General features: G+C 51.6%; 1 protein-coding gene across 2 annotated transcripts in view; it reads left to right on the top strand.

The window, feature by feature from the left end:
• Nucleotides 1–272: 272 nt before the first annotated feature.
• Nucleotides 273–27,935, top strand: part of LOC139826096 (dynein axonemal heavy chain 9-like) — a 69,770-nt gene continuing 42,107 nt past the window's right edge. Inside the window, exons 1-12 of one of the 2 annotated variants that reach the window (XM_071801039.1) lie at nucleotides 273–503; nucleotides 6,584–6,780; nucleotides 7,434–7,592; nucleotides 9,069–9,199; nucleotides 10,832–11,043; nucleotides 11,237–11,470; nucleotides 13,980–14,147; nucleotides 16,028–16,144; nucleotides 16,869–17,019; nucleotides 17,999–18,112; nucleotides 19,939–20,007; nucleotides 20,955–21,081. In XM_071801039.1, the coding sequence (XP_071657140.1) occupies nucleotides 351–503; nucleotides 6,584–6,780; nucleotides 7,434–7,592; nucleotides 9,069–9,199; nucleotides 10,832–11,043; nucleotides 11,237–11,470; nucleotides 13,980–14,147; nucleotides 16,028–16,144; nucleotides 16,869–17,019; nucleotides 17,999–18,112; nucleotides 19,939–19,970 (1,668 nt within the window). In that variant the 5' untranslated portion in view covers nucleotides 273–350 and the 3' untranslated portion in view covers nucleotides 19,971–20,007; nucleotides 20,955–21,081. The remainder of the gene's footprint in view (nucleotides 504–6,583; nucleotides 6,781–7,433; nucleotides 7,593–9,068; nucleotides 9,200–10,831; nucleotides 11,044–11,236; nucleotides 11,471–13,979; nucleotides 14,148–16,027; nucleotides 16,145–16,868; nucleotides 17,020–17,998; nucleotides 18,113–19,938; nucleotides 20,008–20,954; nucleotides 21,082–27,935) is intronic. The other variant, XM_071801040.1, reaches the window with a different exon arrangement.

Genomic DNA, 27,935 nt, shown 5'->3' with positions numbered 1-27,935 from the left:
CCTCGCGATCCGTGCACACGCTCGGCGAGTCCGTGTCTGGAGTTTCGGGGCTCGCGCGTGGCGTGGGGATGCGGGTTTCGTGGCGGTGTTTTTTTTTTTTTTGGTGGGGGTTTATTTCGGCAGGGGCGGCGGGGTCGTGGTGGTGTCGTCGTGCCCCCCACCCGCACCTGCCGCCGCCGCCGCCGTATGATTTCACTTCGTGTTCCGGCTCAGACTGCACGGCGAGCACAAACACCCCCCCCCCGCCCGCACCCCAAAGCGCGGTCTCTCCCGCCCTCGCCTTGCCCCCCGCCCCCTCCGGCCCACCCGCGGGAAGGGCCGGAGGGGGTCGGCAACTGCGCGCGCCGCGCATGCGCGCTCTCCCCGCCGCCCGGCAACCGGCCCCCTGCCCCCCGCCAGGTGCCCAACGGTCAGTCGCTCGGAGTCAAGCCCGCCGGGCGGGCGGTCGCGGGGAGGCCAGCGCGGGAGCGTCTTGCCGATCGGCCGAGGAACCCCGCGCGCGGGTAGGCAGGGAGGCAGGCGGGCCGGGACGGGGAGACGGGGACGGGGACGCGGTGTCTCTATGCCTCCCCGGGGGGAGGCAAAGCCGCTGGCGGGGTCGGTTTCTTCTTCAGCCCGCGGCCGGGGCGGGCAGCGGGCCGAGGGACCGAGCGAGCGAGACACCGAGGAAGAAGCGCGGGAGGCGGCAGCACGGGCAGGTGAGGGGGTTAGGCCTCCGACAGCGGGGCTGAGAAACCGCGGGACGCCCGCGTGCCCCCCCCCCCCGCGCCGTCCACCCCCCCCCCCGCCGTCCACCCCCCCCCCGCCGTCCACCCCCCCCCCCGCCGTCCACCCCCCCCCCCCGCCGACCACCCCCCCCCCGCCGTCCACCCCCCCCCCGCCGTCCACCCCCCCCCCCGCCGTCCACCCCCCCCCGCCGTCCACCCCGGGCACGGAGCCGGCAGGGACGCCCCGGCTTCCCGGGGGGGAGGCGAACTCGCTGGCGAAAGGCCGGGGCGGGGGGTGGGGAGGAACTCTGGGCGGGGATGGGCGGCCGGGCTCGCTGCGGCGGACTGGGGCGGGCAGGCGGTGGTTGGGGCCGGGGAAAGCCGCCGCCTGTGCTCTCATTGCCCCTCCTGGTACAGTGTTATTTGGAGCACAGAGTTTAGGGGATGGACAGTGAGCAATGAACGGTTATAGAGTTGCAAAGAAAAATGACCCTGTCTAAAGGACAGTCTCTCCCAGGATGTGAGTCTCTGCAGTGCAACCCTTTGCTAATTGCAAGACAGAGAGCAGATGATTCAGTAAGTGGGGTTTATGGATCACAAATAGACATTAGTAGAAAAGATGCCCTGGGAAGGTTCAAAATATATGGAGGTACAAATGCCTGGGTAGAATGGATCAAATATATGGTGCAAAGCCTAAACGAGCAATTGCTATGCCTGTGCAGCAGGAAGGCCTGTGGCCCAAGTGGTACCCTTCCCTCTGGGGTGGAGCGAAGATTGACAGGGGATGGAGTGCGTCTTAGCCTTATGCCAAGACTCTACGGCATGGAGAAATAAGTCGTGTCATACTCTCTCCCTACTGTTTCCAGCTTTGCAGGGAAAAATATCAAAATTCCCCTGGCATTTTCAGGAATAATTGGAAATCATACTGCCTGTCTCTCACGACGCGGCAGGAATGATACCAAGTTCCTAGGAACATGAGTAGGTGTGCAGAGACACGGGAAGTTGGTCCTCATATGTCCTCAAATGCTTCTTGAGTGGATCTTTGGTGGTACTGTGGGAAGATGACACTTCATTCCATTTTATCCCCCACTGGGAAGGTACCTGTGACGTCGTACAATTGGAAATTCCTTTTACCCTGGCATTTGAACGCTGTGATCCATCAGGGCAACAGAAAAAGGAGTTGAGGGCTTTCCTCTGATGACAGGGTTTATTTCAATTAGATTGGGGTCCCCAGAGGAGTCCCCAAGGAACACAAAGCAAGAAGTCAAGTTAGCTGCGGGTTCTGAGTCCTTTTTGTTTTGGTAGGTAACTACAAACAAGAATGTAGACGGGATAAATAACATTTATTTATAAGTTATACTAGACAAGCAGTTAAATGAATCACCAAGCAATTAGATGCTACTAGTAGAATGGCATGGGAAAATAACATGGTCCCAGATACGATGTTGGCAGAAAAAGGTGATATATGTCTAGCCACAGCTTCAGCAGAAGAATTGGCTGAGAATTCAGGTGTAGATAGTCCACTCATGGGATTGTTAGAATCTTGGTTTGGAATATTGAGAGAAATTACTTCTTTAATCGAAGTAACAGAAGCACTGATTTCTATAGCGTGCTACATCATTGCGTGTCTGCGAGGACTTGTTCAACACCTTATTGGACAGCTCTATCAAAGCAAGTGCCTTTAGGGCCACTGCCATGCTCAGATAAAATGATCCTGCTAAAAGAAGGGGGGTGGTGCTGGCAGTGTGGGACAACAGCCTGCGTGCTTCAGGGTGGGGGCAGCGGCTGGTTCTGTAGTTAACAAAACAAGAAAAAGGCCCCTCCCATCATGGGGTTGGAGTTTCTTCTATCCAGGTTTTCATTAGTGTTGCCCCCATATCTACCAAAAATTCTACTTGTTTGTTCTTTTGGGTTTCTTCTTCCCAATGCGGGAAGCACCACCCAGGCTGGTCCCCCAGAAGGACCAAAAGGTGACTGTGAAAAACAGAGTTTTCCAGGTTGCGCCCGGGTTACCCTCCGTGGTGTTTCGCAGGCTTTCTTCACTCTAGAATGGCGAATCCAGGCATTCTGTTCTCTGATATTGGGAGCAGTCAGGGGGTCTTGAAATGGACCTTCCTATTATGGTTTCAAAGTTTTCTGCAAAAGACTTCACATACTCGTCAGTAAAATGTGGCCCTCAATCAGAGGATCTAACAGCTGGGCCTCCAAGCCTTGGTATTATTTTGTGTATCAGTGTTGTAGTCACCTCCTAAGCTTTTGCTGTCCTGGTAGGGAACGCTTCTGGCCAACCTGAAAAAACATCAGTTAATACCAACAAATATCGGTACCCCCCTTTTCCTGGGAGTTCTGAACAATCAGTTTGCCATTGTGGTCCAGGACCATTCCCTTTCCCCATTTGACCCATTTCTAGCTTGGGCATATTTTTGGGATTAGTCTGGAGGCAAAGATCACACTGCTGTCACCTCTTCCACCGTGACAGACAAATCTCTAGCTCCTGTCTCCCTAATCAAATGTTTGCGTAGTGGTTCTAGTCCCCAAGGCCCCTTCTTCTGCTCTTCCCTTCCTAAAGGCCAAACCAGGTGGGAGAAAGCCCCACTGTGTTTGCTTTTTCAGGAGAAAAATAAGTGCTAAAAAGCCACTTTGGGGGTGCCCAGGTGGATCCAGTGGTATCCAGACCCCCCCCAGAGGGAGCATCCCCCAGCACCCCCAAGTCCTTTGCAGGGCTGCTCTCAGGCCCTCCATCCCCAGCTTGTGTTGATACCCGTGGTTGCCCGGGGCAGCTGCGTCTCCCAGGCGAGCTGGGTCCCGCCCCGGCCCGCCCCCGGCTCCTCGCAGTGTCCCTTCCCCCGGGCAACGCGGCTCTTCCCCGCCAACACCCGCCGGTGCCGGCCGGATGGAGCAGGCGGTGGAGCCGGTGCCCGGCGCCGAGCGGCTGTGCCGGTGCGCGGCGCGGGGGCTGGGGGTGCCGGCGGAGCGCTGGGAGCGCTGGGCAGGCGGGGAGGCGGCGGGGCCGCTGCTGCGGAGCTTCCTGGCGGGGCCGGCGGGGCCGGCGCTGCTGCTCTGGCGGGGCCCGGCCGGGGAGCTGGAGCTGGGGCCGCCCCCGCCGCCCCCCGCCGCCCGCCGCAAGGGGCTGTTCTTCCTGCGGGCCCCCGGCGCCGGCCCCGGGGAGCTGCTCTGCGGGGACCTGCCCGCCGATGCCCTGCGGCACTTTGCCGCCCTCGTGGAGGAGGTGAGGATGAGGGGCCACGGGGGCAGGCTCAACAGGAGGAGAAATTTGTTTGCTGGGAGATGGCAGAGCCTGGCCCAGGCTGCCCAGGGCGGGTGTGGAGTCTCCTTCTCTGAGACATTGAAACCCGCCTGGACCCACCTGTGTGATCTGCTCTGTGACCCTGCGTGAGCAGGGCTTGGACTGGGGGATCTGCAGAGATCCCTTCAACCTAACCAGGCTGGGATCCTGTGAGGCCTGGGCAGCCCCGGAGGTGCAGAGGGAGCCCTGGCACCCATGAGTACCGGGTGCCCCTCGCACATGGCAGCGGGGAAGGTGTCCCCTCCTACAGACAGGCTCCTTGGCCTCCCTCCCTTCTCTGCTGATGCACTTGTACCCTTAACTCTGCCCTTTGCAGTACCATGGACGGCTTTAGAACTCATATAAACCACCTGAATGCTGATCCACATCAGCTCTGTCTATCAGTGGGGTCCTTGTGGGACTGATGTACCCACAGGTGCTGGAGGGGACATCTGCAGGTCACCTACTCCAAACCCCTGCTCAAGCAGGGCCATCCAGAGCCAGTTGCCCAGGGCCATGTCCAGGTAGCTCTTCATTATCTCTAAGGATGGAGACTTCACAACCTCTTTGAGCAACCTGGGCCAGTGCTCGATTACTCTCATAGTGAAAAAGTGTTTTGTGATGTTCAGGAGCCTCCTGTAGCTCAGTGTCGGGTTATCTCAGGTGGGCTGATGTTTTCTTAAAGAGATCGTCAAGAGGTTCGAGTGCTTTTGCTTTGCTGTGTTATTAGCCTGAACTAGACAATGTTGTTTCGGTTTATTCCTGATGGCTCCTCACCTGGAGAAGTCTCAGGAATGAGGCTGTAATGGGAAAGCAGAGGAGCTGCTGGATTTGAGAAGCTCTGATCATGATGTTTGGTATATTAAGATGGTGACTGATAGATTGGATTCCCAAGAGCAGGCTGCCAGACTGGTTATCCTGGTTTTGTGAGAAAACACATTATTTATACGGGGAGCTTTTGTTTTGATGAGCCCCGTGGTCTTGCGAAGTCTGCACAAACAGTGGTTTTGCATCACGGCTGGCCAATAGCATTGCAAGCACCGTCTGCTATGGGTAGATGGTGGGGTAGGAACACTTTGGCAGATCCTGTTAAATCCTGTTTTCTGAATGCCTTTGGGAGCCGGGATTGTGCGTCCCAGCTGTGTGTTTGCAGGCTTTGCTCTCCCCTGTGCAGACATGCAGTATTTCTGCAGGGAGCAGATTGTGCCTGGTTTTCATCCTATTTTCCTCTCAAGCTTCACTTGAAGGCAAAAGCAGCGGTGATGCTGGGTCAGGCAGATGGGGTGGGTCTGCGTGAAGGTGAAAAAGGTCTTGAATTTCCTGGGGTTGGGGTCGTGTGTTCCTCTGCCCACACTTTGTCTTTATTCAGTGAGGGGTCACAGCTGGTGACCTTGTCCACTTGTTGCTTCACTCCTGCGGTGCCGAAGGGAACACACCTGCTCTGTGGGCTGGGGCTTCATCCTGAGTCCAGTTATCATTTTAACAGTCAGAAAGAAAATGAACGGCTATCATTTGCCTGGTTACAACATCACTGGCATTAGCAGTCCACATGCTTTAAGTAATAGAGACACATCTTGCTAATAATGCAGCTAAAACTGCTGAAGGTGAACTCGTCAGCACCTGCCCGTGTGTTCCCTGGGGTTGTGCTCCCCCTTCCCACGGCTCCCTGGGCACGAAGGTGGCTGGTCGGGTCTTCTTCGGGTCTACAGAGCCAGCCACAGTTCCAAAGAGTCTTCAGCATCCTGGGACAGCACCATGGAGGTGCTGAGCTGCTTTATTCCGTTTCAATTTTATGTCCATTTGCAGCTATTTTTATGCCTTTAGTCACCTCCCCCCCCTCCCCTACCCCCACCCTGAGTCCAGTAACACAAAGGGCTGTTGTTTGTCACTAGGGACAACCTGGCTTTGTTAGGCTGTTGCCACAGGCTGGTCCCAGTGCAGAGCCAGCCAGGATAGGTGACAGACACGGTGTTGCTGTCACAGCTCAAACAAGCCAAAAGCAGCTCAAATCTGGGCAAACCCCGACCAGCCCCACAACCCCATGCTGCCGGGTCAGTAAAAGTGCTGATAAAGGCAAAGCTCCTGTTTGGTGGGCTGCAGCTGGGACCTGGGGGACCCTCACCACCAGTGTATCCCAGGGGGTACCAGCAGACCTTCCCTTGCAGCACACTGAGCTCAGCCCAGCCCTGGCAGGCTCAAAGGGCAGCCTGACGGCTGTGCCCATGGGCAGGGACATGGGGACCAAGCACCGGGGACAGTTGTGAGGGCAAGGGACAGCAGCCCATGGGGCCATCTCCAGTTGCGGGCTTGAAAGGCTGGGAGAGCCTGGGGATGGGGCTGCTCACTTTGCCTACTGGCTTCCACCCTCCTTGGCTGCTTGGATTTGGGGAAAAGGGTGTTCTGCTGTATAAAGTGGGCCTGTAGAGATGCCCATTCATCATCAGCTGCCTCTATTTCACATGGGAACTGCTTGAGACAGCAATGAATATGGGTCTCCAGGGTTGGCCAAGCACAGACCTCAGAGCCTGGTGGCCTGTCCGTCTCCTGCTGCACTTTTTTCTCCATTGGTCTTCCGTGACTCCCGCTGTAGGTGATCGTGCCCATCCTAACGAACAAGAAGAACCATCAGGGCTGGCCACAAGTGGTGTCACAAGACATCGTGCGTCATGTCCACAACCTCAAAAGTACCATTTTCACAGTTGTTGGCCAAGTAGACGGCAAGACCTTGCTGCCTCTCCCAGCTGGCTCAGAGGGAATTGAGGACATTGATCTGGAAAATGAGAAATCGTGAGTACCACCCCAAAATAACAGGTTCTGGAAGGTCCAGAGAAGCAGATGCGTTTGTACATCAAGTTGTCATCGTGTCTGGGCTGCGTGCGTGCCCCTGTGGAACCCCAGGAGATGTGTGGGTGCAGTGGAATGAATCACTCCTCAGACAGGACGTGGTGCGGGTGGGATTTTGTGAGAAGTTACTGCTTCCAAGGCAGTGGGGTGACCTGTCCTCAGCTTCCCAGCCCACTTGGTGGTGTTTCTTGCTGAATTAAGTGAGTTAATGACTGCAGGGATGTAGAATATTTTGAGGGAGAATGGTATGGGGAGAGAGAATCTTGCTGGATGTGTGAGTCTCCAGGTCAGATCCTGAACCTGAATGGATCTGATGTGACAATGACTGGCTGTGCAGAGAGGTGGCGACTGGCTCTTCATTTCCACCATTCACTTTATGAACAGTGTTGTTGCCCACACTGCTGCAGACATTCAGCCATTTTCTCCAGAGTGTAATTCCTATATTAAACCAGTGACAAAATCTTACGGGGTTTGATTGTTTTGTGGTTTTGAAATGTGAAACCCTGTAAAATCCAGCTGCCCACACGGCCATTGGAAGTAGATCCAACTGAGCAATGCACATCAACAAAGTTAATCACGTACTCTGTTTACTACAGCATGGAACGGATAGATAAATCTCTGGTGTATGCCATGGAGTCGGCCGTCATAGACTGGAGCCACCAGATCCAGGAGGCACTGAAGAAAGAGTCTTCAGAGCCTCTCCTGCAAGGCAGCAATCCGAACCCGAAGGTGGAGCTGGAGTTCTGGAAGAACAGGTACCCAGAGCAGCCTGGCCAGTGCACGGTGCCCTGTGGTGCTGGTTTTGTGTAGAGGGAGAGTGCTGGTGGTGGAGCTGCTAATTCCATGAGTTGAGAAGAACAGGCCACTTGGGGTTCATGTAGGCTTCAACTAAGGAAAATTGCTCCCGCACAGAAAATCATCATGATCTGCAAAGTGCCTGGGAGGTCACTGGGCAGCTGGCTGTGTTTTAACTTAGCCCCACCACAGGGGCTACACCTCAAGGGACTTTTTTCAGAAATGCCCTTTACAGGATCCCAGGCTGGTTGGGCTGAAGGGACCTCTGCAGATCCCCCAGTCCAAGCCCTGCTCACGCAGGGTCACAGAGCAGATCACACAGGTGGGTCCAGGCGGGTTCGAATGTCTCAGAGGAGACTCCACACCCGCTCTGGGCACTCTTTCGTCACTGTTCACTAGGAGCCATCCACAGGAGTAATTGCTGATGGACACCTGCTGGGGGCTGTCTGGAAATGGTGCATCTCAGCTGGCTGCTGTTCATCTGTCAGGGCCAGAGGGGCTTTAGATGCTCAGGAGCCTGGGAGTGGTATTTCCTCCTGCCCTTTGAAAACCTTTGTGCTGTACTGGTTCAGGCTGACTCGGGGCAAAGCCCTGCTGGCTGGAGAGCTGTTGCTAATGCCTGCAGAAACACGATGGCTTTTTGTCAGCGATGTTCTGTCAGTAGCAGAGCTGCTGTCATGCTGAACTCAGCACTTTCTGTCCTGTAGGGTTTGTCTGTGCCTCATGCAGCTTTCTCCCATTTCCACAGTCCATGTGTAGCTGGAGGAAGCCCTGAATCAGGCCCAGGGGAAACAGATGATGTTGGGGGACAGCTGATGGCCCAGTGTAGGTGGGTAACATGGCCACCAGCATCCTGGTGTGCATCAAGAACAGTGTGGCCAGCAGGCCCAGGGCAATGACTGTCCCACTGTACTCAGCGCTGGGGAAGCCAAACCTCAAATCAGTTTTGGGCCCCTCAGGTCAAGAAAGACCTTGAGGTGCTGGAGCGAGTGGAGAGAAGGGAATAGAGCTGGTGAGGGGCTGGAGCACAAGTGTGATGGGAGTGGCTGAGGGACCTGGGGGGTTCAGCTGGAGAACAGGAGCTGAGGGGAGACCTTCTGATCTCTGCACTGCCTGAAAGGAGCTTGGAGCCAGGGGGGGTCGGGCTCTGCTCCCCAGGAACAAGCGCCAGGAGCAGAGGAAACGGCCTCAAGTTGCGCCAGGGGAGGCTGAGGTTGGATATTAGGAAACATTTCTTCCCAGAAGGGGTTGTGAAGCATTGGAACAGGCTGCCCAGGGCAGTGGTGGAGTCACCATTCCTGGAGGGGTTGAACAGTCACAGAGATGACATTCTCAGGGACACGGGGCAGTGCCAGGGGTTAGGTTATGGTTGGACTCGATCTTGAGGGTCTCTTCCAACCAACGGATTCTGTGATTCTGTGTCTCGGTTGCTGTAGGTGTGATGACCTGGAATGCATTTACAACCAGCTGACAACGAGGAAGGTCAGGAACATGATGGAGCTGCTGGAGAGAGTTGAGAGCAGCTACATCCCAGCCTTCAAAACCATGCTAATGGATGTTGAGGCAGGTGAGATGCTGGGGCAACTTTACCACAGTGCTGGCTTCTGGCCTTTCTTCATGGCCTGGTGTGACTGATTTCAAGCCAAATCTTTCTAGTTTGTGAATTGAGACTGGGCTGCTTGTGCTTGAGTCTAGGCTTTTGTTTCCAGGCTGGGACAAGCTCCATCGCTGGTCTGTTGAGCCAGACTCTTGCCAAAGTTCAGGGTGAATGGGTTTGGGAATTTATTCTGCTGTAATAAAGTGTTTGCATTACTCTAACAGGACTCACCTCAACTTCCACCAGCTCCTCTGGTGTTATTATGCAGGAACGGGAGTTCAGACTAAGAGGACAGATCTTGTACCTAAGACTGCTTTGTTAGAGCGCTGCTTCTCAGGCTTTGGCCACTGCAGCCCGAATTTCCTTGCTTTGCTTTGCTTAGGGGAGTTGAGCGCAGCCCAAGGAAATATTGCAAATCCCTGTCTGTAGTGAAAAACAGTGTAGTCGTGCTGGTCTGTCCCTGCAGACCAACACAGCTGGACATCCATGTCCAACCCAGCTGCTCTCTGGCACAATGAAACCATCTAGACTGTGTTAGCTGTGCACGTGCTGGCAGAAAACACTGTTCTTCACCACTTCACGTGCAAACATTGAATCTCTTAAGGATCTGTGTCACACTCTGCATTGTGCAGTTTAAATGGGCTGGAGAAACACCCCTTATATAAGGAGCCAAGGGTTCATTGTTAAACTAATTAATACTTTAAGGGTTTAATCAAAATACAACAAATATTTGGTTTTAATCCGGCTACAGCGATACTAACCCTAATTGGATAATTTGGACTATAATTGTTAATTTCCATTACAGCGCAGTTCAGATTTGTGTGCACCTGCTTTTAAGTCTCTGCCCCTTTCCCTGGCATTGTACTGGTGTGGCTGCTGTTGGTGGATTTGCTGGGAGGGTGATGCTGATAGTGGGAGTCTCTTCTTCCTTGGTCTTGGGCCTTAGGGGTTATTTTTGCATGCATTCAAGCACTTCTGTCACTTCTTGTTGGTCCACAGGTTTAATTGCACAACGATCTGGTTTTATTAATGCTTGCGCTCTGGGGTAATTCTTCAGGGTAAAACCACACAGCTGTACAGAGCTAAGCTAAAGCTTTCGACGAGTCAGACATCAGTTGCTTTACTGTTGACAGGTTTTCTATTACAGTCAGGACTAGTGGGGCCGTCGTCATCTGCCCACTGGACAAGGAGTTGCTTGAGCCAAAACTGAGCTAAAAAGGGCTCAGGCCAAGGCTGTACAGCCTGTCGTGCTGTACAGCAAGGCCATGGCTCACAGCCATGGCAGCACTGTATTTTTGGTGCTGTTGGGCAAATTCCGTGTGACTTTTTAGCAGTTGTGGACTCAGGCTCTCCACGAAGCCCTGTCCCAGCTCCCTGTCCCCTGCCATCACATCAGCTTATTTCTGTTCTGGTTACTGCCGCAGGTGAGTGATGTTCACGAGTGAGTGACCTGCAGCACACAGGTGGCTGAGGGTGCTCAGTGCTTGTCAGGACAGTTTCTTTTCCCAGGCACTTTTCCATGTGGTGAGGCCAGCACCTAGCTGGGAACCCAGCACACCGCAGCTGGGTGGTTCTTACCGCTTCTCACGTCTCTCAACACAGCTTTGACTGAAGCTCAGGACGTTCACCTGCACCTGACACCCCTCAAGCGCCGCTTGGAAGACGTAGAGAGGGTTGAGTTCAGCGAGGTGAAGCCTTTCCTGCTCCCCCTGCTCCACGTGGTGTGTTTGATCTGGGTCACCTCCAAGCACTACAACATGCCCGTGCGGATAGTGGTGCTGCTCCAGGAGATCTGCAACCTTCTCATTGAGCAGGTCTGTGGCTGTGATGCCTGTGTTTGCAGTCCCCTGTGTCCCCTCTCCCCTTCTTCCTATTGTCCTTCCCTGGAAAAGCGATTCTTTAGGCAACATTTAACTTAATAAACAGGTTCAAATGTGTTCAACACAAGAAGTCCTTGTTTTCCATGATGGCAGAAGTGACCTCTCAGGTGTGATTTTGCTCTTCCAGGCCCTGGTGTACCTGTCTCCAGAAGACCTTCTGAAAGGGGACATGGAGGAGAGCCTGGGCAAGGTGCGAATGGTGCTCGGTATCCTGAACATGTTCAAAGAGGCATTTGAGGAGAGAAGGGAAAAACTGCACATGTATTATGAACCAGGCCAAGAAGTGAGGGAGTGGGACTTCAGCTCCACGATGGTGTTTGCGAGGCTGGACACCTTCCTGAAGAGACTGGAGATGGTGGAGGTGAGACTCTGGTCTCGAAAAACATTGCAAAGCGTCAGGAGAACTCTGTAGCCAGGAGATCACTTGCTGGCATCTTTCCTTTCTATAGCTTCACCTGATACCAGGGAACGGGGCCACTCTTTTGCTGTTAGGTCTCCTGTTACAGCGAGTCTAAGACTGTGTTTTACTATGTCCTGCTCAGTGCATATGTAAGCTGGTCAGGTTGATAGGTGTGTTTTTTGCTCTCAGGAGTCCCGTTGGACTCCTTGCTCCTGTTGGGGCAAGAAAAGGAGGATTACTGGAGGTGTGGTTTGCACAGCTGTAAATAAAGCAATGTAATCTCCCAGGTCTCCTGGTGCCATCAGAGACAGATTTAGGTTATGGTTGGACTCAATGATCTTAAGGGTCTCTTCCAACTGAAATGGTTCTATGATTCTATGACACCCTAGAGCTGGGTCCTGCCTGTCTTGGAGAGGCCAGATGGCAGGATCCCCTTGGCTGTGCCACGTGGGCCTGGGGAGGAGCAGGGACACGTTCCTCACCAGGTTGTCCCTTCGCATCCTCATAGCCCATCAAACTGGGGTGCTGTGGCTCAGGGGTGTCCCTGTTTGCCAGATCTGTCACCTGAGGCAGGGACATTGGGGTGTCATCCCTGAGCTCCCAGTGTGGCCGAGGGCTCCTTGAGCCACAGGAGATGTTCTGCAGAGAGCAGGTCTGAGTGTGAATGTGGGAGCTCCCTATGCTCTCCTTACCACATGGCTGTGTCTGGAGACCACAGACATACAGACACCATATGTACCTGTTATACAGACACTGTATATACCTCTTATACAGATACTGTATGTACCTCTTGTACAGACCTTGCATGTACCTGTTATCTCTCACGTGGCTAACCACACACATTCATCTGCTCTCCACACACATCCCAAATGAATTTCTTTGTTGATTGTTGCTGCGTTCTCAGTGTGTAGGGTTGGATGGCCAGTGTACAGGTTGCTGGTGTTTGCAGTTTTACTGCTTTAAATGTGCCATATACTTTTATGTGTTCCTTAATTAACTATGTTGAAAACTGTCATGACTGGTGCCTATTTTAAAAGTATTCATAATGATGGTTTCCAGTAGGGTTTGATGTGAAATAAACCAAATTATGCTGGTCAGTGTAGAGAGGAATATAAATAGACACAGGAATAACTGCAGGTTATCATGAGGACAGTGTTGGTGACAGGTTTACTGGGACCCTGTAAAGGCTCTGGGGCACTGACTGCTGGGATTCCATGGATGCCATGGGCACACTGTGGATATGGGCTGCAGACAAAAGCCAGTGGGGAGGTTTTGAGCTGGGGCACTGTGCGTTTTGACCAGTGTCTGTTTCCTCCTTCCGTGGCTGTCCCACACTCCAGGGACAGTAGAAGCTGCAGTATCTGGAGTCAGAGGGAGAGCCTGCGGAGTAGAGCTGTAAAACAATAATTAAAAGCATAGTGCACACCAGCCTGTTAATGAGGAAAACTGCTGCATCTCTCTCCGTCTCAATTTCCCCTCATCACTTCATTTCAAGCAACCTTGCAAGACAAAGCAAGGGACAACTGGTATTTCCACATTATTTTTTTGCCTTACTAGGTATTTGTTCAAGCGGATGTGCTGGTGTGTCAAAGTGAATATGAATGCATATGTGCATTTGTTTTCGAATTTTCATAAAAGCTGCAGTTACACTGGTGCATGGGTAGCCCATGAGCACGTGAAGAGGGAAGGATCCCTTTCCTTCGGTTCGTTGCACTGTTTCACATTACGTGTCTGTGGTAAAACCTGCTGCCCTGCTCGGGTGGCCCCAGGACAAGTGCAAGCAGAGGGTGGCCACCAGTACATTCCTGTGCACATTTCTCCTGGTCCTCTGAGACAATGGATGTTCAACCAGCCCTTACTTGGCCCTACCTAGGGAGACAGATGAGGTGGGATGGCAGCAGAGCTGCCCAGTGCTGCCACCACCACTGGGGGAGCGGGACATTTTCCCAAGAGGTGACACTGCCAGGCTGCAGAGGATGGGAAGGGAAGGGAAGGACCCGTGTGCCACCTCAGCAGAGAGGGCCAGCGGGGCAGGTGCTGCAACAGCCACTTGGACACGTGGAGGTTTGACTGCGCAGGAGCTTTGGACAGTTTGGGTACCTGTAAATATTAGAAATCTGTCCTTGGTTAATACCTATAAAATTGGGATTCTTAGCTATGCTGGATGACATATAAGAGTCTCATATCCTGCTTTGGATCTGTCCTTTAAATACCCTTAAAAGCGATTTTACAGTTGTCATGGTATTTCTAGTGGCTGCAGCAGGTCTCACTGGGCAGGGACGTGTTATGAGCAGCCACTGATGCTCAGGACAGGCAGATCAGGCTCCCCCCTTCCCATCCCTGCCACCCAGCCTGAGCACCAGCGCTGTGCTTGGGAAGGTCCCTCAGCAAGTGCAACTCTGTCGTGACAACTGTCGTCATCTTCTTTTGTCAACATCATGACCTGTGTCTCCCTCCGTTGACTTTGAAGGATCTCCTGGCAACTTCCTTGGACTTGATGAAGCTGGAGAAAATTGAATTCAGTGGGATTAAAGGGAAGACCCTGGGCCAGCAGGTCCTGGACATGTATGAGGAATTCCAGGAGGCATACAAGGTGTTTTCAGAGCGAACCTATGACTGTCTTGACCTGACCAACACGGTAGGTGGGACCAGTTTGCGGGAACATCAGGAACATGTGCATGTTTCCAAAGCAGCAGTTTCCTGCTCTCTTCTTCCCAGCTCTTTCCTCCTTTCATTATGATCTGATCTGGTACTGGAGGGAACAGGGAGCCGCTGGCCTTTCCTGCAGAGATTTGGGACTTCTTGCACGTCTATATCTAACATATCTTGCTAGATCAGCACCTTAGATCAGTGCAGCTGGGAAACTGGGATTTCCATGAGTTATGCACAAGCTTTTGCTGTACATGGTGCTTGCTGAGGTATAAGAGCTATACCAACACCCACATCTCTTTGCTTTCCTGCTCTTGGTATTTACCATGTTTCCCCAAAAATAAGACCTACCCCGAAAACAAGCTATAGCATGATTTTTCAGGATGCTTGAAATATGAACCCTATTCAAAAAAGTAGCCCTAGTTACAGTTCATAAAAAAGTCAATTTAAATAGGGTCCAGGCAGCTATACATGTAAAAAAGTAAGCATCTTTTGCAGCAAAAATTAATATAAGACTCTGTCTTAGTTTTGGAAAAACAAGGTAGTTTGCCTGATGAGGGCCAACTCAGATCATCTCTGGGATGTGTTCGCTCCTGCCTAGATGAACACATGGCATCTGGGGCTCTCAGAATTCAAGGATGCTCTATTTTATTGTCAGTAGTGCTTTAATTAAAGGAATATTCCCAGCCCTCTGGGACCTGCCTGGTGTGGGGATGGGTGGCTCGTGCTTTGCTTCCTGCAGCTCCCAGTACATCTCTGCAGGGGGTGGCACGTCCCCAGTGTTTCTTGCTGGAAAGCTGCTTGCTCCATAGCACCCCTCCTTCAGCAGGGCAGGCACAGAGGAGAGGTGACAGTGGCTCTGCAGGAGGTGGCTTGGGTTTGGTGACCCCATGGCCATTTGTGTGACTCTGAGTCATGTTTGTTCTTTCAGTGCTCTAGTTTTGCACCCTCTGCCACTGCTGGAGCCGTTTTTTTTAGCTAAAACATGGCATCTGGATCTGCTGGAGCTCAGCAGTAGCAATAGTAAAAGCTATTTCCTTGCACTTTGTCCTTTGGAAAAGAGACACATGACCTCATTTTTAGTGGTTTTGTCCAAGCTAGAACAGAAGGACTGTCACGGACTGTCAAGTTCAGTCTTTGATTTGGACTCTTTTACGTGTAGGAAAACAAATATAGATGTTACTCTTGAAGTTCAAAGGATTTATTACAATGGAAGCAAGAAAAGCAGTGCAAGAAGATGATGGAAATTACAGAAACCCAGTACTGTTGAGTTTGAAAAGGACCTCTGGAGATCACCCAGTCCACCTTCCCTGCTCAAAGCAGGCTCAGCCAGAGCAGGACTGTGACTGGTCAGGTGAAATATCTCCAAGATTACCTATGTCCAAGTGTGGAGACTCCACAGCCTCTCTGGGCAACCTGTGCGAGTGTTTTGAAACTGCCTCACTCACAACCAGCTCACCATGGAACCACAGGCTTGTTTTGACTTGAAAGTAGGTTGGATTTGGGACTCAGCAGGTGCATCCGTGGGTTTTCTGGATGATGGTGTGGTCTTCAGGCCAAGTGGTGGGGGAGAGGGTGTGGAAATAGTCCATCTTGCCTGTAGGCTGAAGATAGTGCCATGTGGGCTGTGGAAAGCCCTCAGGACCAAAGGGTCCCTCCCAGAGAAAGGGCCAACATCTCAGCCATGGGACAGCACAGAAATGTTCTCAAGCTTCGTGAGGACTTTGCCACGTTGCGATGGCTGAAGATTGGCCAGAGGCGTGGCTTAGTTCACGGTGAATAAGAGAGGGCATCTCTGGATCGAGGAGTTACAGGTACCTTCCTAGTGCCATCTTGCAGCCTCACAGCTTGTGTTTTGCCTTTGTGCAGGACTTTGAGCAGGATGCCTTTGGTTTCCAGCAGAAAGTAGAAGACATGGACCGTCGGCTGGGCACCATTTTCATCCAGGCTTTTGATGACGCCTCCAACTTGGACCACGCCTTCAAGGTTTGTTTATCGCTCCCTTGCTCTTCCCTAAAAGGGAAATCAGGGCACCCGGCTCGGTGAGAATCACGCTGAGGAGACCAGGCAGTGCTGGAGCCACAGGCACATGGGGCTGGTGTTTGCTGGTGGGACAGTGGGACTTGTAGCTTTTGGGCTGCTCTTGGTTTGGGATGCTCAGGCTGGTGGGTCCCTCACAAAGCTTTTGGATGCCAGGAGATATATTTGTGTCTCTCTCTGCAAGTTGGGGGAAATCATGCTTTTTCTAGGATTTCCTGGTGAGAATTGATATTGTTAGTATCAATTTGTTAATATTATTAATACATGGATCTGTTTCAGTTTTGGAAACAGGTTTTCTAGAAACAAAGCTGGTTTATTTATCAATTAATCTATCTTGCAGAAATAATAAATGGTATTTTTTTAAAAAAATCAATATAAGCATTTGTAGAAAAGCCTTTAGCAAGTGACAGTGTTTATCTTTGTAAGTTTTTTGAAAAAAATAGAAAATCTTGAAGCATTTGAAGAACAACAGTTGGAATGTGGTCCAACCCCAGAGAAAGTCGGAGAGGCCCCGTAACAAAGGGAGCAAATTTCCTTTTTCCAAAGTGCCCATCGGCGCGGACAGTATTGAAGCCTCTGGGCTGGGGAGGAAGGTCCCAGCTGATCTCTCTGCAGGAGTCGGGGTTGTAAATTTTTCCCCTCTTCTTTTCCTGCGTGTTCACCCCAACAGCTGCTGGACATGTTCGGGAGCCTTTTGGAGCGACCGGTAGTCGCTGCAGATGCTGCTGGCAAATACTCCGTCCTCATCAGCATGTTCAGCAGGGCCCTGGACCACGCCAGGCTGATCTACTCCCGGCACATCCAGGCAGAGCTGAAGCTCGGTAGGTAGAACGTGCTGAGTAAAATGGGTTTTACAGGGAGTTTGATTGAGATTAATTTGGGGGGGAAATGATTTATTTTTCTAAGGAACCCAAAACTTTACAAATTGCAGATGTTTTCAGCCTCTGTAGCTCCTAGTGGCAATGGAAATGCCTGGGAAAGCTCTGTTCTTAGTATTAAAGCAAATAATTGGTTAGGAGTAAAAATACCCTTTTTCAAATGTGTATGCATGATATGTGACTGGGAATGGAGACACATGCTGAGCTTTTCTCCCAGCGAGGCTGTGCCAGGAGGTTTCTCTCCACATTTGTGTGCTGCCTCCAACACCCCATGGGACCTGCAAACCCACTCATGTGCTCCTCAGAATGAATTTATTTTGTTTCCCTTACAATGCTTAAAATGCAAAGTATGCGAGTGGGACTTTGTAACCAAGGGTTTAATCAGCCTTTTCCAAGTTTATTATTCCCCGTGACTGTTGGCACAGGGGGGAATGGGTGGATTTCTATCAGATTATGAGGATTCAAGTGTGTCATTTTGAACAATAACCCATTTACTTGCCTCAGAAAGATCATACTGGAACGAGACAAGTCCTGGACTGGAGAGAATCATGGAGAGAATCATTTGCTGTGAATTTGTGGTTATTGTTCTGTGGCTGTTAGATAAGGCGGACAGAAGTAACTCCTGGTCAGAAATCCCTATGTCAGTGTTTGTGAGGGGCGGGGAATGTGTCCCAGGCAAGGGACACCTCACATCAGCTCAGGTTTGGACATAGTCTGGGCTTCTCGTTCGATCTCAGCTCCTTATTCAAGATCCAGAGGCACTCGCCTTGGTCACAGACCTACATCAGTGTGGCAGATGTTGGATTTAAGGAAGGAAGCTGGGAAATCAGAGCAGTTTTCTGCAAATGAGGTTCTGTTGTTGCATCTTTGGGGTTACAAGTGCAGTGTTCAGTCAAACGCTGTTCCAATGTGCCCTCCCCAGGATCCCCCCTGTGCACAAGAACATGCCGCCGGTGGCTGGAGCGCTGCGCTGGGCGCAGGAGCTGCGAGCGCGAATCCAGGTGCCGTTTGATCACTTCAGGCACATCCCACATCTGTGCGTGTCTGTTCCAGCTAAGTTGCTTTATGACCACCTTGCTATCTTCTCTGTAATCAATCTGATTTTCTTTCTGTGGTGAACATTATCCCATGGTTATAGCTGAAATAATTCTTAGTCAGAGAGGTGTGAAGTGGTTGCACTGGTGCTTTTCAGCTTCCTTGTGATCATTATTTTTTTTAAGAAACTCATTAACTGGATTTGTTTTGAAGCGATTAAGAGGCACAGTGGGCTATTCAGCTTTCAGACATAGTTCCCGGGTTGCAATTGAAAGAGGTATCAGAACCTTTCCTGCTGCAATCCCACTCAGCATGTTCTCCAGGACCTCCTCAGCTGCAAGTCCTGGTTCTGGCATCATCCAAACTGTGAATAGCAGAGAAGTGCTGGGCTGGACTCAGCTGAGATGGATCGATGGAGCTGGGTTTGCATGTTGGGGAGCAGACGAGCATTTTGTTGGGCAGAAGAAAACTTCCTCAGTGTTAAACAAAGGAGCCATCTCCCAAGATCAAGGAAAGAAACCAATGCTGGTATATTATCACCCAAATGCTTGTTATAACGGATGGTGTCAGGGAAGTATGGCCTCATACTCACAGCTGGCACCACATGAGACAACATTTAAGAGCTCTGTAAGCAAGGCAGTGTTGGACTTATGACAACTGAGGGTGTTCTAGGGACTGCACCTGGTAGCTCACAGGAATGGCTTCACGTGTGCTGGTCAGGATTCTGTGTAAATGGATCCACTTTTTTAATGTACTTGACCAAAATAACTTGACCGTCACTGTACCATGTTTGTAACCTTCTCTCACTGTATCTTGCCATTAAGTGTCTTTAAGTGCACAGTTATTCTGCAGCAGCAAAGACATTGGTGCAATGAAACAAACTCTTGGGCTGTTCCCAGCACAGAGCCCAAGTTCTCATGTCTGATTTGAACCTAAATGGCAAATTTTTGTCCACCATGAAGGACCCAGATCTGCATTTCACACTGATTTTCTGTCCTCTGTTTAGAGTAGTTAATAACATGCTCTGCAACGGTGGTGACATGATGCTGTTGAAAGGGAAAAAGGATTAAAAAGGAGAAGCAAAAGTGGTTTTGCTGGGATTTACTTGGATTTGCTCAGAGGACTTGTTTACTTCCAGCAGGTTTCTCAGCACTTGCCCAGCGGTGACTGCTCAGGCGCTCCTTTTTTCCAGCTTTTGGTTAAGTTAATTCAAGTTTTGTCAATATGTCCTCCAAAATCAACAACCATCTTGAGGAAAACTTGGATATTGTAGATGAAACAGTGGGGAAAAGACAGCATGATAAGAATTCCTCTGGCCTGCTGTTCCCTGGGCTGTACAGCCCTGGCAGCGTGGCCAGGGCTCTGCCTCCCGCACTCTGGGACACCTTTGCTCTTCGGTTGGAGGGGCATGAATTGGGCACCGCCAAGAGCTTCATCTGCCGGGAGCCACACTCTGCTTCTTTCTGTGCCTCTTTGGCCTCAGAAAGTGGTGGCTGGTGAGCAGAGGTTGCCCTGCTCTGTGCAAACACCGGAGCATTGAGTATGTTACGGAGACCAGTGTTCCTCCAGCAGCTCTGGGCCCTTGTTCTTCCCCCAGGACGTGGTTCTCATTTGCCAGTTGCCATGCAAACACCCGCAAAAGGGCGCACTGGGGCTTGGAGAGCTTTTGTGCAGTGAAATGGTTTTGGGCGATATGGTGGGGTTGGAATGTAAGATCCCCAGCCAGGCTCTGCCTGCAAGGTGGTGGGTGGTTTTGGGAAGGGGTAAATAGAGACTGCAGCCTCACAGGGCTAAATGTAACGCTGAGCTTGTCTGTTGTGCCACCAGCTGCTTGGACTCTGCTGAAGGAGGAAGGGTGATAGAGAAGTATGAAGAAATGATCCAGCTGCTCGACAGGTAAGTGGTGGCTCAGGCATGACTGTAACTATATGAAAAAAAGCCAAACCTTATAGAATCATAGAATTGTTTTGGTTGGAAGAGACCCTCATGTCCATCCATTAACACAACCCTGGCACTGCCCCGTGTCCCTGAGAACCTCGTCTCCACGTCTGTCCACCCCTCCAGGGATGATGACTCCAGCACTGCCCTCGCAGCCTGTTCCAATGCCCGACAGCCCTTTGGGGAAGAAATGTTTCCTAATATCCAGTCTGAACCTCCCCTGGTGCAACTTGAGGCCATTTCCTTCTCCTTCTCTAAACCACCTTTCAGCACATTTGCAAGCCCAGGGCCTGAGAATGTCTCTTTCTAAGCCAGAAGGAATTTTGTGATGAGAGAGGAGGAGGAATCCTTTGCTACACACCACAGTCTTTCTGTGATATCTTGAAATGAGAAGTTTGCATGGGAGGGACAGGGGCTGTGCAGCCCAGCAGAAATGTTGGAACGAGATTCTTTTGGATGTAGGAGATGCTGTGGTAGAAAACCTGAGCTGACCAGAAGTCTCAATCCACTTGTGCCCATTCACAGTGTACTTACCGTGGCTGTAATGTGTGTATTCCACAAGTGGGAGTGGGATTCGTTGCACCTCACTTAATATCTTAATGTTTGATGCTAAAACTGAACTGATTGCTCTGAGCTTTTGAATGTTTGTCCCCAAATTTGAATCCTCTGCTAAGAATGGTACTTGGGGGATCTTTGTTTTCCTGACTTGATGCTGTCACTGGTTTTCAGGTGTTTGTCTTTGAAGCCAAGATCTTTATGGAGGTGGTGTGGGTGGGTTTTAAATATTCCTTGATGTTCTTCAGCCCTCAGAAGTGGACTTGGCTTTTATTTGGTTCTATGTCTTGGTGTGCGGGCTTGGCAGCTACGTGGTGGATGTTTTAATTTGTTTGTTTGTTTTTCGGCAGGTATCAGGAGAAGCTCTATGCAGACTGGTCCCAGACAGTCTCTGGAAAATCACAGTACAACCTTACTCAACCGCTTATCCGGCGAGATCCAGAAACCAAACTGATCACAGTTACTTTTGATCCCCAGGTAAGAACTAGCTTTCCTGTCTGCTGGAGGGCACGTCTCCAAGCTGTGCCCCACCGTGCATGGCAAGTCTGGTGGGATCGCTACTAGATCTGTTCTGCTGAGGTCCCTGGAGCATCTGTTACGGGTGACATGAATTAACCATCCCCTTTGTGGGCTCTGTCTCCTGGTAAAATATCAGGATTACAGTTTAAGCAGCGCAGATTGTAATTAAAGCCAGAAAGTCTGTGAGTAGCCAGATGTTAACTGGTGTCAACATCTCCAGAGCAGGTTGGTTTGACGCTGGTGTGGGGAGCGTAGGAGCATCATCCTACAGACGTGGGTTCGTGTTATGTTTACCTGAAATCTGAGCTTCCTGAAAGGGTATAAAAATCCCAGGAAAGGTTTGTTTTGTTACTTCAGTGTTGTGGCTGTTGGATTTCCTTAATTGTGGTGCAGGAGGCTTCCAGTAGGTCTCTGTTCCCTAGGGCTGCCCTCTCCAGCACAGGGAGGCCTGACCATCCCCCTGCCCAAAGCAGAGGCAGGGTCCAAGCCAGCAGAGTGCAGAGGTGGATTCAAAGGTGCTGGGGCCTGATGAGAGCTGGGGCCTCTCAAATGTGAAATGCCATTTGCTGCGGAGGTGCTGAATCTCAGGGGCCTGGGAAAACATCAAACACTTCCCCCTTTCCCTGGGACTTGCTGCTGTTAGAGAAAAGTGTTGAGGTTCCAGAGCTCATTCCAGCTTGGCTCTCAGACAAAGGATTTGTCCAGCTCCTTGGAATCTCCTTGCTAAGGTGGGAAGCAAATGGCCCCAGGGGATGTTTTCCACCCTTCACCCTGGTGCCAGGGTTTGGAGCCTGTGACGTGCTGAGCATGTTCTCAGCTCCAGTCTCTGAGTGCTTCTGCGCTGCTCTCAGCTTTCCGTACTGAGGACTGCCTCATGTCCTCAGGTGCCTGCTTAGCAGCCCCTTCATGCCCTTCAGAGCAGATAGGAGCACCTCATTTTGCCTAAAGGGAGGATGTATTTGCAACCCTTCAACATTAAAGAATCTTCCAGAGCTCACCTTCCATGGAGGAGAGGGAAAGAGGGTAAGACATCCTTGACACCATGGTGGGGATGTCTCAGACATTCCAGTGCATAAAAGGGAGGGGAGTTTGGTTCTATCTCACTTGGCCTCCTGCTCCCTCAATCCCCTGCTTTTCCCTTCCTCCCATCCCATCCTCTTCCATCCACCTCCTCAAACTGCTCCCTTCACCCTTCTGCGCTCCGTCTTTCTTTCCTCTTCTTGTCATTGTGGACATAGTCACTTTAGTATTGTAGATACTCCTCACCCCTGCCATTGCCCATACAATATACTGAATTTCTGTCACCCAGCCAAAATGTGCCGTTTCAGGAGCATTTTCCCTCTCACAAGCCACTAAACTGAGCAAAGATTTTTTTTTTTTGTCTTAGAAGTGATATATTGCGTTGGAAGACCTTGCTGCTCCGTTTGTTGCAGGGACTCACTTCTACTTGGGTTTATAGTTTAATAACCCACTCAATCCCGTTCCATCACAACTCAAAGATGCTTTTGGTTGTGCCTCCTCCTGCAGGCACAGTATTGCTGAAAGACTGTATTGATGAGGATAGCTGAGAAGACCAGAGATCATCATGGCTTTTAGAGGCTGCACAGGGTTTGCTGGCTGGGTAGTTAACAGAGCTATATGTCTTTGATTGGGAAGCAAATCAGAGGCAAAGATCAATGGGAGGGAGATGGTCTGGACTAGGAGGTGTCCAGGCCCTTCTCAGAGCGTACTGCTTTGTGAATAAAACAGCAGGAACCCCCTAAGATCCCCAGAATTGACGGGAGGGTGTCTACCAGGTGAATGGGGAGGATTGTCTCACATTCAGCTCTCTGCCTTGTTTCTGCAGCTGGTGTCGGTGCTGAGGGAGCTGAGCTACCTGTCTGGCAGCCGCCTGGGAGCCATCCCACCCACGGCAGCAGAAATCTATTCCTCCAAGGAGTCATACCGGCAGCTGGCGGCCAGCTTGGAGCTGATGGTGAACAGATACAACAAGGTCCTGAAGACAGTCCTGGAGGTCGAATACCCTCTCATACAGGAGCAGCTGTGGGATATTAACTTGAAGCTGAAGAAGGCAGAAGAAACACTCAACTGGAAGATGGAGGGTGAGCTAGCTCTGTGTTAGGGCAAAAGAGGCCGTACAGGATTTCACAGAATCCCAGACTGGTGAGGGCTGAAGGGATCTCTGCAGATCCCCCAGTCCAAGCCCTGCTCACGCAGGGTCACAGAGCAGATCACACAGGTGGGTCCAGGCGGGTTTCAATGGCTCAGAGAAGGAGACTCCACACCCGCTCTGGGCAGCCTGGGCCAGGCTCTGGCACCTCCCAGCAAACAAGTTTCTGCTCATGTTCAGATGGAGCCTCCTGTGTTTCAGTCTGTACCCGTTGCCCCTCACCCTGGTGCTGGGCACCACTGAACAGAGTCTGGTCCATCCTCTGACAGCCACCCTGAGATATTGATCCCATTGATCAGATCCCTCTCAGCTTCTCTTCTCCAGCTCGACAGCCCCAGCTCTCTCAGCCTTTCCTCAGAAGAAAAATGCTCTAGACCCCTCAGCATCTTGGTAGCCACCGCTGGGCTCTCCCCAGTAATTCCTTGTCCTTCTTAAACTGGGGTGCCCAGAACTGGACACACCACTCAGATGGGGCCTCACGAGTGCAGAGCAGAGGGGGAGGATTCACCTCCCTCGACCTGCTGGCCACACTCCTACTCACGCAGCCCAGGTACCATCAACCTTCTTGGCCACAGGGCACATTGCTCATGGTTAACCTGCTCACTTGGGTCTCATCAGATTCCTCCCATGTCCCCAGCCTCCATCCACCTGGTTCCCAGTGACAGTTCACAGCAGGGCAGGGGACTCTCCAGCAGAGCCAGCACTGGGGAGACAAAGGGCAGCCCCCAGCCTGCCTGCTCCTTCCCATCTTACCTTGATCTGCTTGGGCTGGGGACAGGATCCTGATCCCTTCAGCTTCCCTCTGGGCTTTTGGGGAAGAGAGGCTGCCCTGTAAGCAGTGATGCTGAGGAAACGGCAAGATTGGGGTTTGTGAGAGCTGGCAAGGCTGGGGTTGAAGAGTCTGCTCCCTGCCCGTGCCAGCCCAAGTGACCCACTGTGTGGTCATGTCCCTGTGTCCCCAAGGCACTGCTTTCTCCCTGAGTTGTGCAGGGACTGGGACCCCTTGGCCCAGCCATCTGGCTTGGGACAGACTTCTCCCGGTGGGGGCCAGGGCCACCTCGTTATCCTTTCCAGCCAGATGAAATACTGTGGTTAGTGGTGAGGTTTGTGCACCGTGACTTTGGGATGATTTAACCAGTGTTCTTGCTTGATCAGTTTTAACTGCAAAGCAGAATGGAGGAAGACAATTTGTTTCCTCTTGGTGAAAGCAAACTGCTCGCTGTTGGAATATATATTTCTGTCATCAGGCTTGTGCTATGAACAGGAACAAGTGTCCTCCCTTGGGAACTTGCAAAGCAGAATTCCTCATGCTGAAAAACTCTTTCTCCATTGCACCACAAAGATGAAGGGACTTTCCTGCAGATGAAGTTCCCTGAATCTAAATGCAGCCCTCGCTGGTACCTTGGGCTGTCACAGCCTGTGTTTGTGGGGCTGTGGGTCCCTGCTCTAGTGACAGTGGCAGGAACACTCAGCCTGTTGTCCTTGTTCTCTCTCTGGTAGCAGATTAAATCTGGGTACGGGAAAGGGGGAAGTGTCAGACGTCCCCACGGTGCTGGTGCTCCTGGCAGAAAACAGAGGCTGCAGCTGTACCATGGATTGTTGGGGTAGGAGGGAGCTAGAAGTGACTCTTTTGGTTGAGGTGGTAAGTCTCTTGTGTTAATGATGGGTGAGAAATACATGAAACCGTGGGGGAAAAGTCTTATGGAGAGTGCACAAGAGCTTGGCCATGCAGCTCTGAAAAAAAGTAGTCAATCATCTCATTTTTTACCAGGTGTCTGGGATCACATCTCCATGGTGATGGATGATGTCCATGACCTCGAGCAGAGGATACAGAAAGCCAAAAACAATGTTGAGGAGATCCAGACCATCGTGGGATCGTGGGCGTCGCCCATATTTGTGAGAAGAGATTGTGAAAGAGAATCGCTGCTGAGCCTGGAGGACTGTCAGGGCCGCCTGGAACGGCGTTACAGCCTTGTCCGAGAGTCAGGGCAGAGGATTCATCTGCTGGTGAAGGTGAGGGGGGACCTTCTCCAGGGGTTTGTTGACTCTTCATAGGCTCTGGGTGTCTCTCCGCTCTGGTGAAAATGTCCAGAGCTGCTTCACCTTAAAATTAACTCCCTTAACTCATTTGAAAAACTTACCTGTTGTTGATGAAGGAATACTTTGATGGGTGAGCTGGTACAGCTGAGTGTGCGGGGCTGCTGACCAGGCACCGAGTTTGGAGCAGGAGTGGGAGCCGATGCAGCCCAGTCTGGCTCCCAGTCCTGGTTCTTGTGAAGCCACTAGAGGGGAGTCGTGCATCAGGCTTTGGGATCCTGCTCAGAGGAAAAACTCCTCCGAAATATTCACCTTAAAATGGAGAGGCAGCTGGCTGTGGCTGACCTTTCTGCTTTAGGCTTGTTGTTCCTCTGTGGGAGCAGGAGGTGACGCTGTCAGTCCAGGGAGAAGCTGAGTAACAAGAAAAAAGCTGCTGTCTGAACCCTGGGTTTTTTCCAGTGGCTTTGCCAGAGCTGAGAGTCCTCTTTGCAGAGCAGGAGAAAGCCCAAATCTCTGCGCCTCACCTGCCCAGAGGTTTTAGCGTGTCAGGGACAGCACCTTGGCTGGAAGGCAGATGGATTTTAGGTCCAGCCCACTCCTGAGGGTCACCATCTGGCCTTGGACTCTGGAGAGACTGGGCTGACCCTCTCTGGGACACTGAGCCCTTGTTGCTCACCTTACTTCACTGTCTGCACTCAGCCTTGGGCTTCTGACCCACTTCTGTACCCTCTGAACCCACGGCGAGGATTTTACTATGCCCACGTTGTCCTGCTGCTACAGCTGTGACAGGCTCAACCACCTCCAGCTACACCCAAAAGATGGGAACACTTCCTAAATTGACCGGAGAGAACATGGGGCTGTGGCCAAGGCAGAAGGGCTGGCACCGCTGCTCTGGTGGCTCACAGGGCAGGACCAACTGCAAAGCAGCATGAAGGTCCTGGGGAGGGAAAGGCACCGTGGCCCAAAATAGGATGTCCCCATGCCTCTGTCCTGCTGTGCTGGTCAAACCTGGAGGAACAGCAGCAAAGGGGCCAAGAGCTGGTCTGCTGTGTTTCCCTTGGGTGTTCAGGTCTTCTTTTGAGCAGGTGAGTCTTGAGGCTGCTGAGAGAAGAGCACAGAGAGTTTGGGTACGTGCACCCACAAGCACAGGCAGGACAGTGAGATGCTGGCTTGCATTGCCCTTTTGCACCAGGATGAGGCCTCTGGAGTAAAGGTTCAGTAGAACACCAGTGACAAGGGGGCATTGTCAAATACAAGGGCATGGGACGGTGAAGAGGGGGTGGTGCTTTCAAATGGGCATTCCCATAGTGTTCAGTCCTGTGAAGTTCCCCTTTCTCTTGTGTCAGCAAAATGTGGAGGTGAGTCTGCAAGGCACCAGAGCCCTGGCTTGCTCTGTTAACAGTTTAATCACTCAGCGTTGATGTGTAAAGTTGGGGAGCAGCAACTCTGGGTTGACTCAAGCCCAATTGGCAATGCCACTCTATCTTGAGGAGGCTGAGGCCAGACCTTCTTGCTCTCTGCAACTGTCTGAAAGGAGGTTGGAGCATGGAGGGGGTTGGTCTCTTCTCCCAAGTAGTAAGAGATAGGATGAGAGGAAGTGGCCTCAAGTTGCACCAAGGAAAGTTCAGATTGGATATTAGGAAAAAATAATTCACAGAGAGGATTGTGAAGCTTTGGAATAGGCTGCCCAGAGCAGTGGTGGAGTCACATCCCTGGAGGTGTTAACAAATGTACAGATGGGGTTCTTAGGGACATGGGTTAGTGGTGGAGTTAGGTTATGGTTGGATTCGATGATCTTGAGGGTCTCTTCCAACCAGAATGATTCTATGATCTCATGTGTGCCAAGCTGCCATGCCACTGGGAATGGCACCCTCTCCTGTGTCCCCAGAGATGAAATACAGCCAGCTTTGAACCCCTGGCAGCAGACTGCAAGCCGGACCTTACGTTTTTTTTGAGCCCGTGCCTGTGTTGAGAGCCCCTGGCAGGCTTAGGAGAAAGAGCCCTCAGAGGGCATAGCAAGGCCGGAACAGGATCACGGCAGAGCCTGGGAGGTGCAGGGGATGGATACCCAGGCTGGTCTTGTGGGTGTGGAAGAGGAGACGCAAGAAGGATGGGGCCATTCTGTGGCCTAGAAAACCGTGAATTTCCTGACTGTGAACTTGCCTGGAGGTAAGGAACGCAATAAGCTGAGAAGGGAGGCTGTAAGCCAACCCTTTGTCTTCTGATCCCAATCTTTAACTATTTTCACTTGGTTTATTTAAAAACCCTTTTCTGAATTTTAAAGTTCTCTTGTTTTGAGATGACCATTTGTAGGGCAGAGGTGTAAGCAGTCCACTTGGAAGGACTCATCCACCCGAGGTAACATTATACAGGCCACAAGGACTGAGGCTTCATGCATTGGGATGAGCCTTTGGCCCAGGTCTGCAAAGCACCCTTGAGCCCTTTGGCCTCAGAGAAGAGGGAGGAGAAGGTTGCAGGGCTGCTAAGTCTCTCACGCACTCCATTTTTACCTTGTGATTATTTTGAGTTGCTTCAGATGACAAAGCAGCCCTTGACAGAAGGAGAAAATTGTGGCCATGCTACCAGCAGCAACATCCGTCTGTCT

Source organism: Patagioenas fasciata, chromosome 35 (genome assembly GCF_037038585.1).
Source record: "Patagioenas fasciata isolate bPatFas1 chromosome 35, bPatFas1.hap1, whole genome shotgun sequence".
Classification (NCBI taxonomy): domain Eukaryota; kingdom Metazoa; phylum Chordata; class Aves; order Columbiformes; family Columbidae; genus Patagioenas; species Patagioenas fasciata.
The sequence above is the reverse complement of the archived record's forward strand: the minus strand, read 5'-3'. Positions and strand labels throughout refer to the sequence as shown.